The 21,140-nt window shown below is 48.5% G+C and overlaps 1 protein-coding gene across 3 annotated transcripts; it reads right to left on the bottom strand.

Annotated features, from left to right (window-relative positions):
- Positions 1 to 219: 219 nt before the first annotated feature.
- Positions 220 to 15,360, bottom strand: Dbnl (drebrin like). 3 transcript variants are annotated; one of them, XM_090332478.1, is made up of 13 exons: positions 15,189 to 15,360; positions 10,403 to 10,458; positions 8,013 to 8,125; positions 7,317 to 7,391; positions 5,783 to 5,929; positions 4,674 to 4,751; positions 4,315 to 4,466; positions 4,144 to 4,195; positions 3,815 to 3,908; positions 3,393 to 3,488; positions 3,210 to 3,304; positions 1,621 to 1,726; positions 220 to 1,090 (listed from the first exon to the last, which is right to left on the bottom strand). In XM_090332478.1, exons 1-13 carry the CDS (start codon positions 15,269 to 15,271, stop codon positions 951 to 953), a joined length of 1,287 nt encoding a protein of 428 aa, XP_090188604.1. In that variant the 5' UTR covers positions 15,272 to 15,360; the 3' UTR covers positions 220 to 950. The 3 variants fall into 3 exon arrangements, with proteins under 3 accessions (XP_090188604.1, XP_090188605.1, XP_090188606.1); XM_090332479.1 differs by having other exon boundaries at positions 4,144 to 4,192; XM_090332480.1 differs by lacking the exon at positions 15,189 to 15,360 and adding an exon at positions 14,843 to 14,888.
- Positions 15,361 to 21,140: the final 5,780 nt, after the last annotated feature.

Here is a 21,140-nt window from a genome sequence, read left to right as displayed (position 1 = left end):
CACACTGGCTCACATGGGAAAGACTCCTTGAGAGTTCCCAGTGACCATTCCAGCTAGCATTGGTCTCTCCTAGAGCAGAAATGAAAGATGCCAGTTTCAGTGACATCCTGTTTCTCTTATATGTGGCTAATGGGCAACAAATGTTCATGCACACATGTTTACACCCTGGACATGATTCAGATGCAGGTGTGTTTGTGTTTCACATTCAGACCACAGCAGTGCAGACACCATAGCTGAGCCTATGGACTCAAATGTACTTCTTCAATTTGTTCTTTAGAGACATAGATGAGCTGGGACAGAAAATGGGGAGACAGCAGGAATTCATCACTGTGTTCCTTCGCCTGAAGTAAAAATCAGTTGAAGTGTACTCTAGGGCAGCAGACACAAGGTGAAGCACATAGAAGGGCACAAGAGGACTTGGCTTTTTCACATACCCAGAGATGGGCACTTGGTCATCCCATCCCCATTTCCCAGGAACAGAGAACTGGAGTGGGCAGGGAAGGCTCTGTATGTCAGTTCCCCTACTGTCAACACTGTTACGGTCCATAATGACTTTGGTCATAAAGACTCCCCTAAAAGAACTCTCTTAAGTTTCCAGGTCCCATTCCAAATAGCTGTAGCCACCACCCCTTAGAAGATGGGAAGAGGAATTAGAAAAGGCAAATACAGAAAGAAGGCAGCTTCCAGATGCTCTGCTGAGCCATTTGTGTGGTCACTGTCTTTGGGCAGTTCACCCAGGAGCTGACCACGAGCCTGAGAGGCTGCAGGAGGCATGTTTGGGAATCACCAGGTTATTGCTGCATTTGGGATGAGCCACCTGGGTCAGGAGCCCCGAGGCTTTGTCTTAGATGGAGTTATTCCTGGAAGAGTACCAAACACTGACTTGTGGGCTTCCTCTTCCAGCCATGAGAAAGCCACATCTGGGTGAGTAAAGGTGATGGGTCTCAGCATCACTCAATGAGCTCCACGTAGTTGGCAGGGAACATGCCAAAGTGGCCATCGGGCCCATAGCCACGCCACCAGCCTTCATCAATCACCTCAATGCCCGTAATGAGGTTCTCAGGGTCAAAGGAGATCTCTGTGTCATCAGCTACAAGAAAGGCAAGATGGGGTGGGTGCTGTATCAGGTCCTGCCTGTAGCTCCCCACCTTTCATTCTCCCCCCACCCCCTGGCCTCTGCTTTCTCCTGTCGATGCATCCCTCTGCTATCCAGCCTGCAAGCAGCCACACCACAGGGCAACCTTCCTCCAGAGTGCTGTGGGAGGCTGAAAAAGCTCAGCACCTCCCCAAGACCTCCACCGAAGCTGGGACACCTAACGCCAGTGCCCAGAACTAGCTTAGCTCATGGGCTGGATATGGGTGTTCTCTAAAAACAGCCACTGCTGCGCGATGGTGAGCGGTTACCTGGTGAGCTACCATGTGACAATGTTCAGGATGTTCCAGACAGAAACTCTAGCACCACTCATCACCCCTCCAAAGTGTCTTCTGTCCCCAAACATGCTTCCCATTCCTGGATACTCTCTTCCAACACCCCTGGGGCCACCCTCCAGAGCCCACACGTTTGCTTGTGTCCCTAACCTCAGGATCTGTGGCGCAGGGCAGCCAAGTGGAGCACCTCACCTGCCTGATAGTCGTACAAAGCTCGGGCACACAACCCTTGACCACTGAGGCCCTGGCCTTGAGCGTAGTGGTCCATGAGCTCAGCGCCGGCACCTTGCTGCTGCACCTATGGGGAGGAAAGAGACAATATTACCCTCCACACATAGGTGGCTCAGGCCAACCTGGAGGGCAGGGGTGGGGGGTAGAGGGGACATAACACATAGATGATGTGCAGTTCCAGGGGGCAAGAGGCTGCTGCTGCTCTGACACAACGGTGACTAAGGTCAAGTACAGAGAAGGCAGGAAGCAATCCCTCCAGCCATGGACTGTGAAGTGCTCTTCTTGTCCAGTACTAAGTACAGAGGGGTACTAGTCCTCGCAGCACAGGCTGCATGAGGAGTCAAATGAAAACCAAACATGGTGGCTTAAGCCTGTGATTAAATTTAGCTACCTGAGAGGCAGAGATGGAAGATTCAAGGCTAGTGTGGGCACAAAAATTTGTGAGACTTCCTCTCAACCAGTGGTGGGGATAGAGGTGCATGCTTATCATTCCTAGTACCGTGGAAAAGCATAGTCAGGAAGAATGCAGCCCAGGCCAGCTTGGACGAAAGTAAGAAATAAGAAAATAGGGGCTGGGAGTTTGGCCTAGTGGTAGAGTGCCTGCCTAGCATTCACGAAGACCCGGGTTCAATTCCTCAGTACCAATACATAGAAAAAGCCAGAAATGGTGCGGTGGCTCAGGGTAGAACACTAGCCTTGAGGAAAGCCCAAGGTCAGTGCTCAGGCCCTGAGCTCAAGCCCAGGACTGGCCAAAAAAAAAAAAAAAAGAAGAAGAAAATAATCACAGCAAAAAGGGACTGGAGGCATGGCTCAAGTGGTAAAATTACCTTAAAAATATGAGACCCTGGGGCAGGGAGTTTGGGCTAGTGGTAGAGTGCTTGCCTAGCATGCACCAAGACCCGGGTTCGATTCCTTGGTACCCCACATACATAGCAAAAAGCTGGAAGTGGTGCTGAGGCTCAAGTGGTAGAGCGCTAGCCTTGAGAAAGTCCAAGGACAGTGCTCAGGCCCTGTGCCCAAGCCCAGGACTGGCAAAAGAAAAAAAAAAAAATATGAGACCCTGAGTTCAATTTCTCACTCTACCACCTCCAACCCCAAAGTAAAAAGGTCAAAGGAGAGGCTGGGAGTGTGGGTTAGTGGTAGAGTGCTTACTGAGCATGCACAAAGCCCTGGGTTCAATTCCTCAGTACCACATACACAAAAAAAGCCAGAAGTGATGCTGTGGCTCAAGTGGTAGAACACTAGCCTTCCAAAAGAGCTCAGAGACAGTGTCCAAGCCCTGAGTTCAAGCCCCACGACTAACAAAACAACAAAAACCACACACATAAAGAAAAAAGACCAACCCCCCCCCAAAAAATAAATAACCAAAAAAACCCCCCAAACCTGCTGACGACAGAGGCAAGAGGATCTCAAGTTCTACGTGATCCTGGGCTGGGTTATATAACCCTATCTCAAACAAAACCCCCCAAACCCCAACCCGCCCCCACACTGTGAAAACCCAGACCTGTGACTCATTCCTTTACAACCCTACCCCACGGCAGGGAACCCACCAGTGGGGGCTCCTCGTAAAGGGTCTCCTGCTCCGGGGTCTCCTCTTCTGTCTGTACCATATATGGAGTGCTAGGTACTGGCTCCTCACAGACATCTGCACCGGAAGACAGAGCAGGTTTTGACCTCTCCCTCCCATAGCATTTCCCTCTCCATTGTGCCCCTCCAGACCCCCAGTGTCTTGCCTGCTCTGGGGCTTGAAACAGCAGGAGCTGGCTCTCTGCCAAAGGAGGTCTCTGGTTGGGTGAGCTGCTTCTGCAGGAAGGGGCTCCTCAGCTTGCCTGTAAACCCCAACCAACACAGTGCCACTTCAGAAACACCACTGAGGTCCACGTGCCAGCCCTGGTGTGCTTTAAAGAGGCCCATGGGGGCTGCCCTCTGCTAGTGCAGGTGCAAGGAGCCCAGGGGATGGACTGTGTAGTGAGCTAGTAGGCAGCGCGATCTTTTGTTCATTAGGGGCCTGAGTAATGATCTGCAGGGTCACAGAGGAAGGCAAAGGTAGGGGCAGATACTGGGCCCTAGGCTACCCTTCCCACTCACAAGCAAGTGCTCTAGGCTTCCCCTCAGCCCACCCAGCCTTGTGGCTAGGGCCAAAGAGAAGTTCTACCTGGCTGAGGGCTGGAGATAGAGGTGGTAGACATGGCCCTCTCCTTCTGCTTGAAAATCTCCCTTGGGTGTGTGGCCCGTTGACCAGCAGATTCCTGAAGGAGTATGCATTGACCTCAGCAGTGAGCTGGAACCCAGCACCTTTTCATTTTACCTCACTGTCCCTATCCCAAAGGCAGGCCTTCCAGCTATGGCTAGAAGGTGGGAAACTGACAGGGCCTCTCCTAGGACTGAGCTAGAAGCTCTGCCATGTCTTTCCTCCCCACTGGTCCTTCAGATGTGCCTAGATGCACCTCAGGTTTACTGTACAGATTTGGGCCCAAGACTCACCTGCTCTTCTCTGTCCCTTGTACCTGCTTCTTGCTGTTGCTCATACATCCTGCTGGGAAGGAGGGGGGTGGGGAGGAGGAAGCTGAGGCTTGTTGGCTGCCTCTGAGGCTATCTTCCAGGATGGCCTCCAACACAGGGCAGATACCTTGATTCAGCCCAATGTGGGCTCACCTTTGGTAGCTGGTCTTGCTTTGCTGCTCCTGGTAGCGCTGTTCCCGGCGGGCAGCCTCCTGCAGCTCCCGCTCCCGGCGCTCCAGTTCCAGCCTCTGGTGCTCTTCTTCAGCCCTTCGCTTTTCCTCCAGCCGACGGTTCTCCTCCTCCTTCTGAAAGGGGAACTGCCTACTCAGCCCACGCTGGCTCCCTGGCCTCACCCCCTGCCCAGGGCCAGGTCATATAGGCACATGTGGTCAGGAAGGACACTGCTCACTTGTGCTGTGTCTGAACCCACTTAGGGCTTTACTTTAATCCTAGGATATATAATTAAATGGGCAAGATGTTCACTGGCATGCACACACACACCCCACACTTACCTCAGCTTTGGCCCAGAAGCTATCTTTGCCAACTCTCTTGATCTCAGATGCAGCATTGGTCTTCTGATACACAGATCCCTGTGGCGACAGAGCACACTAGAGACCTGGCCCCACAGGGAAGCTCAGGCCCTGAGTACAGAGGAGGATTGTCAGGGCTCTCAAGGGAGCAGGTAAACTGCTAGGTAAACTATACCCAGTGGGCACAGTGGAACACTGCCTGCTGTCTCCCTCAAGGAGACAGACATCAAGATGTGCAGAGGTCCAGGACTTGGCTGTGGTGGTACACGCCTGTAATCCCAGCATTCGGGAGGCTGAGACCAGATCCTGTCATAAACAAAACCACAAAACCAAACAAACAAAACAAATCACAAAAGGAAAAAGGCTCCAGCAGGGATGGAAAACCCTGACAGCATTCTCTGATGGTACCTGGCCTTTATGGGCAGGGGCAAGAAAAGCCCTGTCTGCATGCCCCCTGCCAGGCTGCTCCTTAGACACGGTAGCATGGTAGTAATCCATGGGAATCACTACAGACACTCTTTCCTTCCTTCTTTTTCTTTCTTTCTCCATCCTCCCCCCCACACTTTTTTTTTTTTTTTTTTTTTTTTTTTTTGCCAGCCCCAGGGCTTAAACTCGGGGCCTGAGCACTGTCCTTGGGTTTTCTCAAAACTAGAGCTCTACCACTTGAGCCATACACCACTTCTAGCTTTAACCTATGTATGTGGTACTGAGGAATGGAACCAATTCTTATTTCTGATGACACAGTTCCTGGCTGTCAGTTCTCTGGTGCTAGGCCAGAAGTTTATTTGGTTCCAGGCTCTGCTTTGATGTCACCTGAAGTTCCTATGCAGTGGCTCCTGCCAAGAGCTGTCCCAGGTCTTGCTGGCATCCGGAGGTGGCTGGACTGTCATAGCTGTACACTCCTGAAGAGCCTCTACTCCCAATACACAGAGCTGGCTCCAGACAAAGATTCCAGAATGAGGGCGAGGAGTTTGGCCCAGTGGTAGAGTTGGTGCCTACCAGGGCTTAGGGTTACCATCTATGGAAGCTGGGCAGGAGGATTCAGCCACCTAGATGCAATGAAGGATCAGTGGTGGGCAGGTGGCACTCACCACTGGAGCCTGGGGCCCTGCATCCTGAAAGCTGCTGCTCTCTCTGTGGAAGCTGTAGTTGGCCCCAGAGGCTTTGGCAACCTTCTGCATGATGCACTCTGGCTCCACATCCTCCTCGGCTCGTGCGTTGATGGTCACATGGGCCCCCTGTGGCAGGAGCAGCACTTAAAAGTATAAGCTTTGCAACCCAGAAAAGGACTGACCAACCTTCCCATGTGTCCAAATAACAAAGGCCACCACTGCACTCAGTAGTGTTAGGCAGGGAAAGACACTTGTCTGCTGGGAACCAAGGCCCAGCTTTGACCCTGACTGGGTGCTGCATAGTCCCTGCTTACATCTCGGCTGATGCCTAGGCATGAATTGTACAAAAAGCCTCCCTTCTAAGCAAGTTAACTTAAAAATCCACTCTGAAACAGGCATATTTTCTCCAAAGAATGAGCCACTGACTTATTCCCAAAACTTGTGACCTCATTCATGGTTACTATACACCCAGTAACACACTTGGCAGCCTCAATGGGATGGAGCTCAGTAGTAGGGGCCCTGCCTAGCTCAAGTGTTAAGGTGCCTTTGCCTAGCATGTGGGAGGCCCCAGGTTTCAATCTTCAGGACTGAAAATGTTTGCCTGCATGCATGCATGAGTGAGTAAGAAGTAGCAGCATGCATCAGCTAAAAAGCTCTCAGGTACTAGCTGGAAAAACCAAGGTCTACTTCAAGATGTATGGGAAGAAACTGGAAACTGGAGTCTCAAGACTCCTTGACAATAACCAAGGAAATGGAAAAAGGACACTCAACAAGTAAAGGACAGATTACTTTGATAGAAAGTGGTGGTAGTGGGGTTTGAACTCGGGACCTTGCACTTTGCAAGGTAGGCACCTTATCATTTGAGACATAAGTCCAGCCCCAATAAAAATGCTTTTAAAATTGGTGGGGGGGGGGGAGTACAATTGTAAGACAAGTACCATGAATACTTTAGAAATGGCCCAGAAAGGGTACAGGCTAGAGTGGGGGGCTTATAAACAACCTGTTCCTTTATCTAAATCTTGGAAAATCTACTAAACTGCTCAGAGTGATCACAAACAAAGTAGAAACCTGGGTTCTGCCTTGCCCATTAGATTAGTTCCAGCAGAGGCAGAGTCCTCATTCTGCCCTGTGGAGGATAGCCTACAGGGACCTGGAGCTTCCTAGCAGCCTCTGTCTATGGACCTGAGGGCCACTAGTAGGCAAGTCCCGACTCCAGCAGCTAATCTGACTCTTTTCCATTCATGAACATGGGATGTTTGATCCTGCAAGTATCTTTTTTTTTGCCAGTCCTGGGCTTGAGCTCAGGGCCTGAGCACTGTCCTTGGACTTTCTCAAGGCTAGAGCTCTACCACTTGAGCCTCAGCACCACTTCTGGCTTTTTTTTTCTATGTATGTGGTACGGTAGAATTGAACCCGGGTCTTCAGGCATGCTAGGCTCTTCCACTAAGCCAAACTCCCGGCCCCTGATCGTGCAAGTATCTTTACCGGGCAGAAAGACAGGCTTAACCCTCACCTTCAGGAAGTTGGCCATGGTGCTGACGTGATTGGCACATGCTCCCTTTCGGACATCATTCACACCCTCACCTGTCTGCAATATAAGCACATCCAGCATTACTCAGGCCTCTTCTAAAGCTACTTCTCTACCCACAAGTTCCCAGGAACCCATTAGCTTTCCTACCTCCCCCCAGAACAAACAGTCCCTCTTTCATGCTCCAAAATAGAAATCTTTCTCCCAATTAACTGACACAGATAAGATTAGTCCTCAAACCTCCAAGAGGCTCAGGGATATGCTCTGCACAGGACTTCTGCTAGCTCCCATTATGGGGCATTTCCCAAGCCTTCCTGTCACCACCAAAGGGGTTCTGCTCTGCTGGAGGCCCTCACTCTGCATTCCCAGGCTCCTGAGCTCCCCCTTAGGCTCTGCTCAAGGGAAAGACTACTTGGAAGGGGAGCAGTAACTTCTTGTGATTGCTCTTAGTCCATTTTGCAGGAATAACTGTGGCTTGAAGATGAATTTCATGCAGCAAGGTCAGTTATTCTTTGGACCACATTGACTTAATTGACTATTCTGCTCATTTGCCAGCTCTGAGCTGTTGTGCTTATCTACTGAGTGAGGCCAGCAAAATATTCTGCTCCTGAAGTCAAGTCAAAGCAGAAAAGAAGACATGGGATTTTCATTAATCACACTAGTTGAAATAAGACCACGTACCCAGTTGATGAGGACAAACTTGGGTAGGCCAGAGTTGGGATCTTTCACCCTACAGAAGGCATACATCACCTTCCCGCTGTTGAGCTCCTCCACCAACTCTTCCAGGCCACCCTCTGCAGAATCATAAGGAAAATCAGAGGCAGTTCGTACCCTTGACTGCCCAGGTACCTGCTCTTGGTATACAGGTGCCCAAGTCACTTCCATCCCAGGGCTTCTCACGCCATCTAATTCTCAATCATACTGGAAACTATGTTTAAAATCAAATTCCTGCTAGGTGCTAGTGGCTTGCTCATATAATCTTAGCTACTCAGGAGTCTAAGATTCAAAGGATAGTGCCACAAGGCCAGCCAAGGCAGAAAAGTCTGCTAGTTACCTTCTCCAAAATTAACTAGCATAAAACAGGGCTGTGGACATGGTTCAAATGGTAGCGTACCAGCTAAATAAGGAAGCAAGTTGAGTAAACACAAGGCCCTGAGTTCAAACCTATATACCACCCCCCAACCCTCCCCAAAAGGAAAATGGGGAAAAAAAATCAAATTCCTAGATGGGCTGTAGTTCAGTGGTATAGTGCTTGCCTGACATGCAAGCACAGGTTCCTAGATTTTAGCCCCAGAAGCATTAAATCATTAAATAAATAAACCAACCAAATTCCTGAGAGTGAAGATATAGCTCAGTAGTAGAACTCTTCTATAACAGAAGGTCTTAGATTACCAGCACTACAAAATAATAATAAAATTAATAATAATAATAATAATAATAATAGATTCCTGGGTCTTGCCCCTACTAGGCTAATTTCTTAAAGCCAGGTGGGACTCAAGAGAATGTACTTCTGATAAGTGCCTTGTGTGACTTTTTTATCTACATTTTAAAAAACAAAACACTCCTCTAAACATAAAGGTAACTGAAGAAATAAAAAATCAGGGCCCAGCCAGGGGAGGGGGAGGGAAATGGGGACCAAGACAAGAGAAAGGGTATCAATGTTTGTGAAGTAATGCACCTTCTATCTGGTGAATATAATGTAATTAATTACAATAAAAAATATGTGAAAGAAAAAAATATCAGGGCCTGGAGAGTAGCTTGAGTTGTCCAGTGTTTGCCTAGCATGCACAAAGCCCTGGGTTCAATTCTTTGGTACCACATACACAGAAAAAACTGGAAGTGGTGTTGTGGCTCAAGTGGTAGGAGTGCTAGCTTTGGGAGAGCTCAAGGACAGTGCCCAAGCCCTGAATTCAAGCCCCAGGACTGGCAAAAAATAAATAAAAATAAAAAATATGGGCTGTGAGTCTGGCCTAGTGGTAGAGTGCTTGCATAGCATGCATGGAGCCCTGGGTTCAATTCCTCAGTACTACACAGACAGAAAAAGCAAGAAGTGGCACTGAGGCTCAAGTGGTAGAGTGCTAGTCTAGGGCAAAAAAGCTCAGGGACAGTACCCATGTCCTGAGATCAGGCCCCAAGATTGGTACACACAAAAATAATTCACTGTAGACCAGCCTACACTTCCAAATGGAGGGTCAATATGTTAGTTTTATTACTTGTTGTCTGGATTCCAAAAGGGCTCCAGATAGTTAGGCAAGACCACTTTGATTCCAAGGCTATCCAAGGGGTTGGACCTTCTGGAATACCCTGCAGCTAAACAACTGGCTCCTCCCTGAGAGTCTCTGATTGGGGGGTAGGTGGGAGTCAGTATAGGCTAACTTTCATCATTCTTCTGAATGAGCTGCAACTCCTGAACTTCTGGGCATGAAATAAGGGAACTGGAGCGAGTATTTCAGCTAGTGTTCACAGAACCTGGGCATCAGATACTGCACCTGCACAGTCCTGCTTTGTACCACTGGAGGCTGCACTAGAAAACTCAGGTAGGTGGACCTGCTGAGCACCTACCAGCCATGTGCAATGACCGTGCAGAGGCAAGTCTACAAACAAGATGCATCAGACAGAACAACTCATGGCAGGAAGGAACTTTCTATCAATGAGTCACTAAAGTCATGTTTAATGGTGCAAGAATATATTTCAGGCATCCTTGAACTTTAAAACCATGTACTGTGGGGGAGAGGGGCAGGGCTTGGGGGAAGGTTAGGCAGATCAGGGAAGAGAGCTGGTCCTCCCTGCACAGAGGCCTCCTTGACCACCTGCAACAACACTGCCTCTCCCAGCGAACACAAGGTCCCTGTCCCTGTGTGTATCTGGTAGAGCAGACAGATGTCTGTGGATCTTTTCCACCTGCCCTAGCTCTAAGAATAGCACCTTCTAGTGGAGGACTCTGGGCACAGGTTGCCTGTGTGCCTGAATTTCTTTCTTCTTACTTTGATGGCTGAAATGTCAGCAAAATGGACCAGTAGCAGTCACCCTTCCATTTGCTGGTACTGAAAGCCCATTTGGGTCATACTCACCCCCTGTGCCAGCCACACGGATGTCATTGCTGTTGCCTTCATAGGTAAACAGAGCCCTGAAATAAAACATGAGTGGGCTCAGTGGCCAGAACTATAGGCTCTGTGTGTCTTCAGTGCACCTAGCACAGCAGGCACTAGCTCTACTCTGTCCTGCTGACTCACCAGGCAGGTGCTTAGCAGGTAAGGCTTGCTGTTAACACAAAGACATGGAAATGAAGAGCACAGATCCTCTTAGAGGAAAACATAGGCTGTGGAGGTTTACACTATCTCTCTATATGCACATGGCTCATATACACCTGATTACTAGACCCATGAATCTGAAAAGACAAAAGATACTCACAACATATTTCTGAATACAAAGCACCTAAAGGAGAAGCTGGAGAGAAGAAGAAGAGTTCCCAGACACCTTGGGAAGCTGCTCAACACCCCTGGGCTTATTTGCCTTCTGTAAAGCCTGAAGGGTGGTATACCAGGTCCAGCCTGGGTGTTGAGATTCCCGCAAACACAAGCTTTAACAGGCATGTGGAGAGCATCAGAAACCAGAAGCAGTGACACAACATTAAGTCCCAGTCAAGATCACCAACCTGCCACTCCTTCATAGACAGATGCCATGGACAACTCTCTAATTCTTTGGGGGCTCAATTCTGGGGCTTGAACTCAAGGCCTCAGCACTATCCTTGAGCTTCTTCAGGGCTAGCACTCCACCACTTGAGCCACAGCACCACTTCTAGCTTTTTCTGTGGTACCAAGGAATTGAACCCAGGGCTTTGTGCATGCTAGGTAAGCACTCTACCACTATGTCATAGTACTGGCCCAACTCTCTATCTAGTACTTAAGACTCCACTGTTGAGTCTTTCTTCTCTTGTACAGAGAAGACTCTTCACAGGAGTCTGGAAAGGCTTTTGGTGTATAAACTGGTGCTATTTAAGTGGTAAAGAAGTATAGTAAATTTAAATCTGAGCCATTAGGTCTCTCGACCAAAACAAAGGTTCCTTAAGGAGAACAATCTGGAAGAGGTTGGTCTCCTAGAGGCAAGTTGGGCACGAGGTCTTCATAGTGCACATGGAACCCACGACAGCAATACTGCATGGGAAAAGTGGGGACACCCTGCCCTGTGTCTGTCACCTCCCCAGCCTAAGAGAGGCAGTTTGAACAGAAACTTACCACTGCCAGTGGAAAGATGTGTTTGCCTGAGAAAGATGGAGAATTTAGATATGGACTCTGGCCCTCTTCCTAGCAAGGAAGAGACAGGCTACTAAGAGCTGTTGCTTATTGGAAGAGGAAACAGAATAGAGAGGAGAGAAACACTCAAGAGAAAAGACCAGAGAAAAACAGGAGAAAGACTTGGGAGTTGGAGGAACCATCTTAAAAGAAGACCATTCCTGCTGATGGTCCCAAGCACCTGGATACAGCCAGGGTGTGAGGAAGACAGCAGTGGAGGACAGAAAGGGTTCTGCCAGCTAACAATACCAAACTTCATGCCTGCCACCTACTTCTTGGACTCTATCCCTTCTCTCTTTATCCCTCTATCTCTTCTAGGTTCCACTCTAAATCATTTCAAGTATATGCCTAGTTCAGAGGGATATTCCCAGTCAGTGGAGGACCACCCTTCTTTCAAATCAGCATGAAAACCATCGTGAGCTGACCTATATACAGGAAGTACCTTATCATTCAATCATTCTTTCCAAATATGTCCTAAGAACCTGTTTAGTGATGGAAATAGGGCTATGAATTATCCCTAAAAGGTTCTGCCCATGTTAACAAATACAAAAGAACACATCTAATGTTATGTATGGCCAGGGAGTGCAGTAGGCACAGAAGGTGACACATAAGCTGGATGAGAACAACTCACTTCAAGATCTGTGGACAAGAGGTTGGGGACATACTCAAGACTGAGAGCTAAGGCTCTGGATCTAGTCTGAAGGCCTGGTACAATAGTACCTGCTCTGTGTGAAGCCTTCTATGATCTACTAAACTGAAGTCATCTCCTTTCTTTGATATTCATATTCTCTCTCTCTCTCTCTCTCTCTCTCTCTCTCTCTTCCTCTCCCTCTCACCCCCCCCCCCTCTCTCTCTCTCTCTCTCTCTCTCTCTCTCTCTCTCTCTCTCTCTCTCTCTCTCTCTTTCTCTCTCGCCAGAACTGGGCTTGGGCTCAGGGCCTGGACGGTGTTCCTAAGCCTCTTTTGTTCAAGGCTAGTGTTCTACCACATGAGCCACAGCATCACTTTTGGCTTTTTTGAGTAGTTTATTGGAGATAAGAGTCTCACAGGGACTTTTCTGCCTGGGCTAGCTTTGAACTACAATCCTTAGAGCTCAGCTTCTTGAGTAGCTAGGATTACAGGAGCGAGCCACCGGTGACCAGCTTCTTTAATATTCTCTACTGCCCTTTCTGTATAGCTTATTCATCCATCATCTGAGCATCAACTATACAAAACTGGGCACCCGAGACAAATGACTCATTCACCCCTTCTAGTGAAGAGATGAAAATGACAAAACAACAACTACAAACAAGCCCACAAGTTTCAAGCATGTCTGTTATGTATCTTAAGGAAATCACTGAAGAGACTGCAGTTGGGAGGCTGAGTCTGGAAAGGACTCTGAGAACACAACCTCAGAGCAGACATGAAGGCTGAGAGCCACTTGAAATGATGCGGAAGAAGTATGCTCCAGGCAGAGGAAGCAGTAAGAGGAACCAATTTAGATGTTTGAGGAAAAGAAAGACTGCACACAAAGTTGTGGTGAACAGGTGTGGCCAGTGTCATGAGCAGGAGGGGAAGCAGGAAGGCGGTCATGCAGGGCAGGAGTTTGGGCTTTACTCAGAGTGCAACAGGAGTTTTGAAGAGGGAAGTAAGATGGTTCACATATGTATTTTTCAGCTTACGAGTGAGGACCTGCCCTTAGTCTTATTGAGTAACTAACTACTAAATGACTGTGACTCCATGGGTGGAGGCCAGAGACTCATTCAGTGAAAAGAACAACCTGAAATGCTACAGAAGCTTGGAGGTGAGAGGACAGAAATATACCTATTTGGGCAGAGGAGATGGTGAAAGAGTAGGCCCAGAAGCCTCAGAAGGGACAAAAAGTAGGTGGGGTAAGCCAGTGCCAGATCAAAGTGGCAGCAGTGTTGTTAAGACCCCAAGGAAAGACTAGGAACATGAGAGGTCTGCACAGTCATTTGGGCTGTGGGCCATAACTCCCCAAACAGTGATAGTCCCCAAGACGACTGCAGCACTAGAGAAGGGCACAGGAAACCAGAAAGCATTTAGATAAGAGGATGTGATGTGATGGGTCATAGCAACAAAGCCCATTCTAGAACAATAGGAAAAGTCTCCACAGGGCCCAGCACAACAGAAGGCAGACTCAGCAGGACTATTAAGGCTTCTGTGGAAGGGGTGAAGGGGTGGGGGAGTGGGTGGGGAAAAGAGGCTGGCCAAGACTCTACCTCTGATGTCCAGTTTCTATTTCCCAAGGTTGATCACTTTAATCCACCAGAGTTCTCATAAATGCAAGTGCTAAGAACTGGTCAATAAAAATATTTAAGAGAATAGGAAAGCAAGGCCCTGGTGGCTCATGCCTGTAATCCTAGCTACTCAGGAGGCTAAGATCTTAGGTGAGACTCTTATCTCCAATTAACCACCAGAAAACAGCTCAAAGTGGTAGAGCAGTAGCCTTTCAGGACAGCACCCAAGCCCAAAGTTCAAGCCCTAACCACCAAGGAGGGAGAGAGGGAGTGAGGGAGAAAGAGGGTAGGGAGAGAGGGTGGGGAGAGAGGGAGGGAGAGAGGGAGGGAGGAGGAAGGAGGGAGAGAGAGGATAGAAAAAGTGAAAAAAAAAAACAACAACCCAACATTGCAGTATCAGCTATTCATACTGCAAAGAGCTGACTAAGGTGGCATGCAGAAAGCTGTACAAGTTTATGCCAGAAACTTCAGATCCAGTCTCCCAATATTGTAAGGCTTTGTTTCTCTCCGACCAGTCTTCCCCTCCCCTCCCTTCACATGGGGTTTGAACCCAGGGCCAGTGTGCTATTCTTTAGCTTTTTCCGCTCAAGGCTAGTGTTCTGCCACTTGAAAGCCACAGCCCCATTTCCGGCTTTTTGGTGGTTAATTGGAGATAAGAGTTTCAGACTTTCCTGCTGGCCTTGAACTACAACCCTCAGATCTCACTCAGCCTCCAGTGTAGTTTGAACGGACCAAACCTGGCTTAACTGCATAAGACCTACACAATGACAGCCTAGCAGAGGATGTCCTGGAATAGTGGAGGGAAGACAAAGACCTTTCCCCATCCTTTCATTCTTCTCCCCTGACTCAGGCACAGGAAAGAGAAACAGGTCCTGAAATCCTGAGAACTAGAGACCCACCCCTGATCTAATCTGAGTCTCCAGGGAAGGCTCAGGTTCCCAGCCATGCTGTCAGACCACTCTCAAAGGCCCATCGCTGACCTCGGCATTAGGGAAACGCGATATGACCTCCACCCCTTTGAAAGATGGAGCCTCCACAGGACTCCCTGTCTCTAGGAAGTCCAGGATGGGGAGAAGAACCCGGTGAGGCCGGCGCGCGGCCGGGCGGGTTAGAACCCTCGCAGAGGCCCGCTGAGCAGAGAGCGTGAGACGGGGAAGGGCAGCGGGCTCGCGGGCTGCCCCAGACCAGGACCCAGCAGTCCGCTGAAGGCGAAGGCGGGGTGGTGAGGTGGGCAGACAGGGTTTGGGGCAGGCAGACAGACGGGCCCTTGCACCCCTGAAAAGGGCCGCCGGCGCCCTTCTCCTCCCCCGCCCGCCTCGTGCTCACCAGTCGGTCGGGGACTTCTCATTGACTACCCGCACGTAGGCCTCCTGCAGCGCCGGCCCGTTCCGGCTCAGGTTCGCCGCCATGGCACGCCCCGCGGTCTTGCACCCCGGCAGCCGCAGCTTTCAGCCAGGGTTCCACCGACGGCTTCGGCCTCCGCTCTGACGACGGAAGCCCCGCCCCAAGTTCCGGAAGCGGAAGTTGAGGCGGGGCTGGGCGCGCATCTGGGTCCTGCGGTGGTCTGGCCTCTCCTCTGTGGCCCCCAGCACTAGAGGGTTGGTGAGGGCTTGGTCGTCCGGGACGGGTCCCAGCCCAGCTCCTTCGCAGCTGCTTCCGGAGGACCTGGTACATGCTGTTAACAAAGCTTGTTCCAGTTACAGAGAGATCGTAGATGGACAAATCTCCCCACAGACCTACCGGTTTGGAACCAATACGTGGACCCCCATCAGAAGCTTCCTGTGATGCCCGACGTGGTGGTCACGCCGTAATTCCTGCACTTGGGAGGGCTGAGGCAGGATCGCGAGTCTGAAGCCAGCCTGGATTGCTGGAGTGTGCGTGTGTGAAGCTGATGGGGTAGGAGTGGATGGATAATATAGAATATATTTGTGTATGTATGTATATATATATGCAAACAGCATGATGAACCCCACGGAGAAAGTCTCAAAAAGGAGATGAAAGGAGAGGGAGTTTCTTTTTGACATTTACATACATGCATATAATGTGTCGTAATCAAAACACCCGGGGTGAAATCTGCTCAAATTACATATGTGCATGTATGTAAATGTCACAATGAAACCCCTTTGAACAATTCTTTGTGGTAATAAAAACAAAAAATAAGGACAGAGTTTAATAGGCTGAGGCTGGAGTGGTGGAGAAATGAAGAGAAATGGCCTAGTGCTTCACCACCACATGGGGATGTTTGCCCAATCTGGAGGAAGAGGCCCAGCTTGCCTTAAATCCATTTCCTCATATGAAGTACCTCTTTCTACTCACAAATGTGCGCACTGGCTGAACTCACTTCCTGGAGTGAAACAGGCCAAAAAAGAAAGCATCTTATAGTTAGCTTTCCTACCATGAAGAATTAACTCACTTGCTTTGCAGTTCTCAGCCTAGGGAGGACCTAACCTTATCTGAGATCAAGTTGTACAGGCTAAAAAGGAAGGGATCTATATCTCAGAATGGTGACAAGGTTCACCCAGGCTGCTAAGAAAAAGCAGGGTAGGGGAAAACAAAACAAAACAAAACTGAGCTTCCTAAACCTAAGGTTTATACTGTTTATTGCTAGAAGACAGAATTGTTAGCGAAAGGAAATAGCTTTATTCAGGATTGGCCCTGAGGAAAGTAGAGACTTTTCTATCTCAAATCTTAACCTTCAGAGTGTACAGATATGCCACGTGGCTTTTATGGGACACAAAGGGTACAGTGAGCCAATGGGCAGGAATTCCTATACTGGGCAAGGGCTTTCTGTAAAGGACACAGAAGCTGGAAACCAATGACAATATTTACCTTATGGACACCATTTGTATTTTCTTTTCAGATAAAAACATGATTTCCATATAAGCTTATCCTATTGTTAAGGGGAGCAAAGACTGGCACCATCTCGAATGCACTAAGAACTCCCCGCCCCATTGTGGAAGGCCAACAGTGGTAAAACAGCCCAGCCATCTTTGCCCTTCTAGGGAGGGGCAACCTTATCCCCAGCCCCCATGAGACAGGATATTCTCTGGGTTTGGGGGGGGGCTGCTTTGTATGGAGATCAGCCAAATTCACTACCAATTCCAACTAAAGTGATAGGTTAATTCAAACAATAGGCTGTAACCCTATTGGCTACCTGTGTGTGCTGGAGCTGGCTAAATGGTCCCTTTTTGTATGTAACAATCCCATTGGCCACCTCTGTGTGGCCAGGTTTGACTGCATGGGTTTTGCCCTTAAAAACCCAGGGTGAGAACTGTTCAGGGTCACAGTGTAGGCTCCCAAGTCTGCACTGTGTCCCTGGCCTGTCAGTTCACCATCTACTTCCTCAATACATTCACCTTTTTATATGAGACTGTCTCTGTGTGGTGGACTCTGGTGGAGCGTGAAATCCCCTCCCCTTGAGGAGTGGGCATTACAGCACTCTCCTCCTCCTCCTCCTTCTCTTCTTCCCCTCTGTCTCTCTGTTTTCAAATCCGAGCCTTTTTTTTTTTTTTTTTAATTCAGGCCTTTGAAATGGGTTTGAGGGCTGGGAGTTTGGCCTAGTGGTAGAGTGCTTGCCTACCATGCACAAAGACCTGGGTTCGATTCCTCAATATCACATACATAGAAAAAAGCCAGAAGTGGTGCTGAGGCTCAAGTGGTAGAGCTCTAGCCTTGAGAAAGTCCAAGGACAGTGCTCAGGCCCTGAGCACAAGCCCAGGACTGGCAAATAATAATAATAGCTGGGTGTGGTGCCCACACCTGTAATCCTAGCTGAAATGGGTTTGAGCAGGACAGTTTATGAAATTACGAGAAATTCTGAAGCAAAGACTGAGGGTTAGGATGGGGCACATTACAGTAAAATCCGGAAAGAAATGTCCCAGGCATATGTTAAGGATATGAGATGGAAACTGTAAGATCTGCCAAAAGGAAAATCCATGCGCAGTTCAAGAGGGTTTATTGTGTGAGGGAAAGAACACACCTCCAGCAGCCCAAGATGGAGTAGAGTGGAACAGGAGACCCTATGGTGAGAGGAGAGAGATCATATAGGGGAGGGGTTGTGGCCATAGTGGAAGTGGGGGTGTCCTCCGAAGACAGGGAAATAACCTGTCTGGGGGACCACCCACTGCCCCCAGGCATGCCAGTTGCCGGGGTTACTGGTGCTGAGCAGGGATTTTCAGGGTATAGGGGTGAGAGTCAAGGGAAAGGGCCATTTCTTCTAGATGGACCTAGCAGAAACCATTCAATGAAATGAAACAACTACAATGAGCAGCTAGCAGTGACAGTCCTCCATGCATGATTAGCCACTGAAGCCACTGTGGCTAGCATAGAGGACAGGAGGGTGAGAGACAGGCACAGGTGGGCAGCTTTGCTTTTGCCTTCCAACATGGCACCTGGCCAGGCCCCATCCTCAAGGAGTGCCCTGTTCCATGCAGCAGGGTATTATTGATATTATCTGTCTGGAAGGTGAGGGTCTGGGAAAAGTGGGGAGGGGAAGATTTTCATTTAGAAAATCAAAGAAGCCATTGCCTGATCTAATTTTCTTTTTTAAGGTTCTGTTGGGCTTTTTGTTTTAAATAAAATCTGTCAGCAGAAAGACTAGGTGACAGGGTCAGCAAAGCCAAAAAACTGGTTTCAAGGATTGAGATGGACAGGAGGTAAAGGAGTTTTCTTGAAGGAATGCTGCCCCAGATGGACTTGTTGCTCCTACCCATGTGACATTGCTGCCTTTGTAGTGCTGGCAGGTACCAGCCTCCTTTTTTGAGGTTCAGACCTTATTCGGCACAAGTAAGAGGTTGTCAGTCAGAGGAGGCAGCCATGAGAGGGAAGGAGAGACAGGGCTTCATGTGTATCTTAATGATCCTTTTTGCCTCTTTGGGTATGAAGGACAAACTTCGGAACAGCAATTTTGCAGATTGAAGGTAAGTACCTCCTCTTAGACTTAGGGAGATTTTTCTCCTGAACTTCAGAGACCTTAAGCAATTGCAGTGTTAGGATATTATTCTATTATGAACTAGTAGTCTTAATGGACATTTGCATTCTGGCATTTTTAATCCTTTGCTGAGATTCTGATCCTATGCTATGTTCTTGGAACTCCCAGGTCTTTCTGGAGCAAAGACCAAAATCTCAGCTCCACTCTGGGTGTGGTGACTGACTCACACCTCTACTCCAGAGGCTCAGTTTAAGAGGATCAAAGTTCAAAGCCAGACTGGAGAATTAGAAAGACCCCCTTCTCAATAAAAAAGGCAAACATGGTATTGTGGCACCTGTACCATTTCAGCTGTGTTAAAAAGCAAAACACAGATGGCTGCTAGTGGCTCACACCTATAATCCTAGCTACTCAGGAAGCTGAGATCTGAAGATCACAGTACAAGGCGAGCTGGGGCAGAAAAGTCCATGAGACTTTCAGTCACTAATTAACCACCAGAAAACCAGAAGTGGTGCTGTGCCTCAAAGTGGTAGAGCACTAGCCTTGAGCAGAAGTGCTCAGGGACAGCACCCAGGCCCCGAGTTCAAGCCCCACAACTAAAAATAAAAGCACAAACTGGATAATCATGGCCTGGATAAAAAGATCCAACTGGAAAAAAATAACTAAAGTAGAAAGATTTGGGGGAGTGTAGAACACCTGCTTAGCAATCATGAGGCTTGAGTTCAAACTCTAGTACCCCACTACCACCAAAAAGAGATAAAGAGCCAAATTCTAAAGGCTATATATAGCTACAGAGGTAACTCAGGACACTGAGATAGGAATACCAAAGTTTGAAGCCAACTAGGAAAATCAAAGAGACTGTCTCCAATTAACTAGCAAAAAGCTAGAACTGGGGGCTGGGAGTTTGCCTAGCATGTGTGAAGACCTGGGTTTAATTCCTCAATACCACATACACAGAAAAAGCCAGAAGTGGTGCTGTGGCTCAAGTGGTACAATTCTAGCCTTGAGAAAAAACCCAGGGAATGTGCTCAAGCCCTGAGTTCAAGACCCCAGGACTGGCATGAAAAAAAAAAAAAAAAAAAAAAAGCTAGAACGGGAGGCCCAACTAGTAGAGTGTAACAGCCATGAGTGAAAAAGCTGAGAGCTCAAGACCTGGGGTGTAAGCCCCAGTAACTCAGCTCCATTTAGTAAGTCCAAAAGCTTCATGAGAAGAGTCTTTTTGTTGTTGCTGGTGGTGGTCGTGAGACTTAAACTCTGGTCCTGGGTGTTGTCCCTGAGCTCTTCAGCTCAAGGCCACCATCCTACCCCTTGAACCACAGTACCACTTCTGGTTTTCTGGTGATCAATTGGAGATAAGTCTCATGGACTTTTTAGCGCCTGGGCCGGCTCTGAAGCATGATCCTCAGGTCTCATCAGCCTTAGTAGCTAGGATTACAGATGTGAGCCACTGTGCCCAGCTTGAGTCTTTAATGTACATTCATTCACTGTACATGGGTTGCTTAAGATCATGTATGTTTACTATGGTCCATGGAGGACCACAGAGGGCCCCAAAAGATTTATAGTAACAACAGTATTCTAAATGGGGACCCCCACAAGGCACATGCAGATCAGACTGTCTGCTTCAGCAAGCAGACTGGCAAAGCATGTGGCAGTAAGGCTGTACCTATAACTTGGAGACTTCTAGACCAAAGCAATCTCCCACTGTCACCCTTGACTCTCAGGTACTAGATCTGTAGATCTCTTTCCAACTGCACCCAAAGATCTTACCTGCCCTTGGCAGTACTGGGGTTTGAACTGGAGGTCTCATACTTGCTTAGGTAGGCACTCTAACCAAAAAGCCTCATCTAGCATTATGCTGGCAGAATTCTTCATTTGCTAGAATTTGATCTGACTCACCAAGTATTAATCCTTGGGAGTGGAAGATCTTCATACCCAACTTAGAAAAGAGTAGGTTAGGGCTAAGCATGGTGGTATGCAGCTGTAATCATAGCACTGGGAGATTGAGGCAGTCTCCTAGCCAAGTTGGAGGCCAGTCTCAAGCACACAGAAAGGCAGTGTCTCCAAAAAAGAAAAATTCAGCATTAGAATTTGAAGCACCTCAATTTCCCTCCCTTCCTTCCTTTGGGAGCTTTACTAGAAATCCCTTTTCCTAGATATCCTAATCTTAAAGCTCTCAATTCTAAGAGCAAACCCTCCCTTTAGAAAGCCAAATGAGCTCGGCACCAGTAGCTCACACTAGATTCCTAGCTACTCAGGAGGCTGAGACCTGAGGATCATGGTTTGAAGCCAGACTGGGCAGGCAAGTCCAGACTCATCTCTCCAATTAACTATCAAAATCCTGAAGTTGAGGT

This window comes from Megascapheus bottae, chromosome 5 (genome assembly GCF_031878675.1).
Source record: "Megascapheus bottae isolate mThoBot1 chromosome 5, mThoBot2.hap1, whole genome shotgun sequence".
Lineage (NCBI taxonomy): Eukaryota > Metazoa > Chordata > Mammalia > Rodentia > Geomyidae > Megascapheus > Megascapheus bottae.
This window is presented reverse-complemented; position numbering and strand designations above follow the sequence as displayed.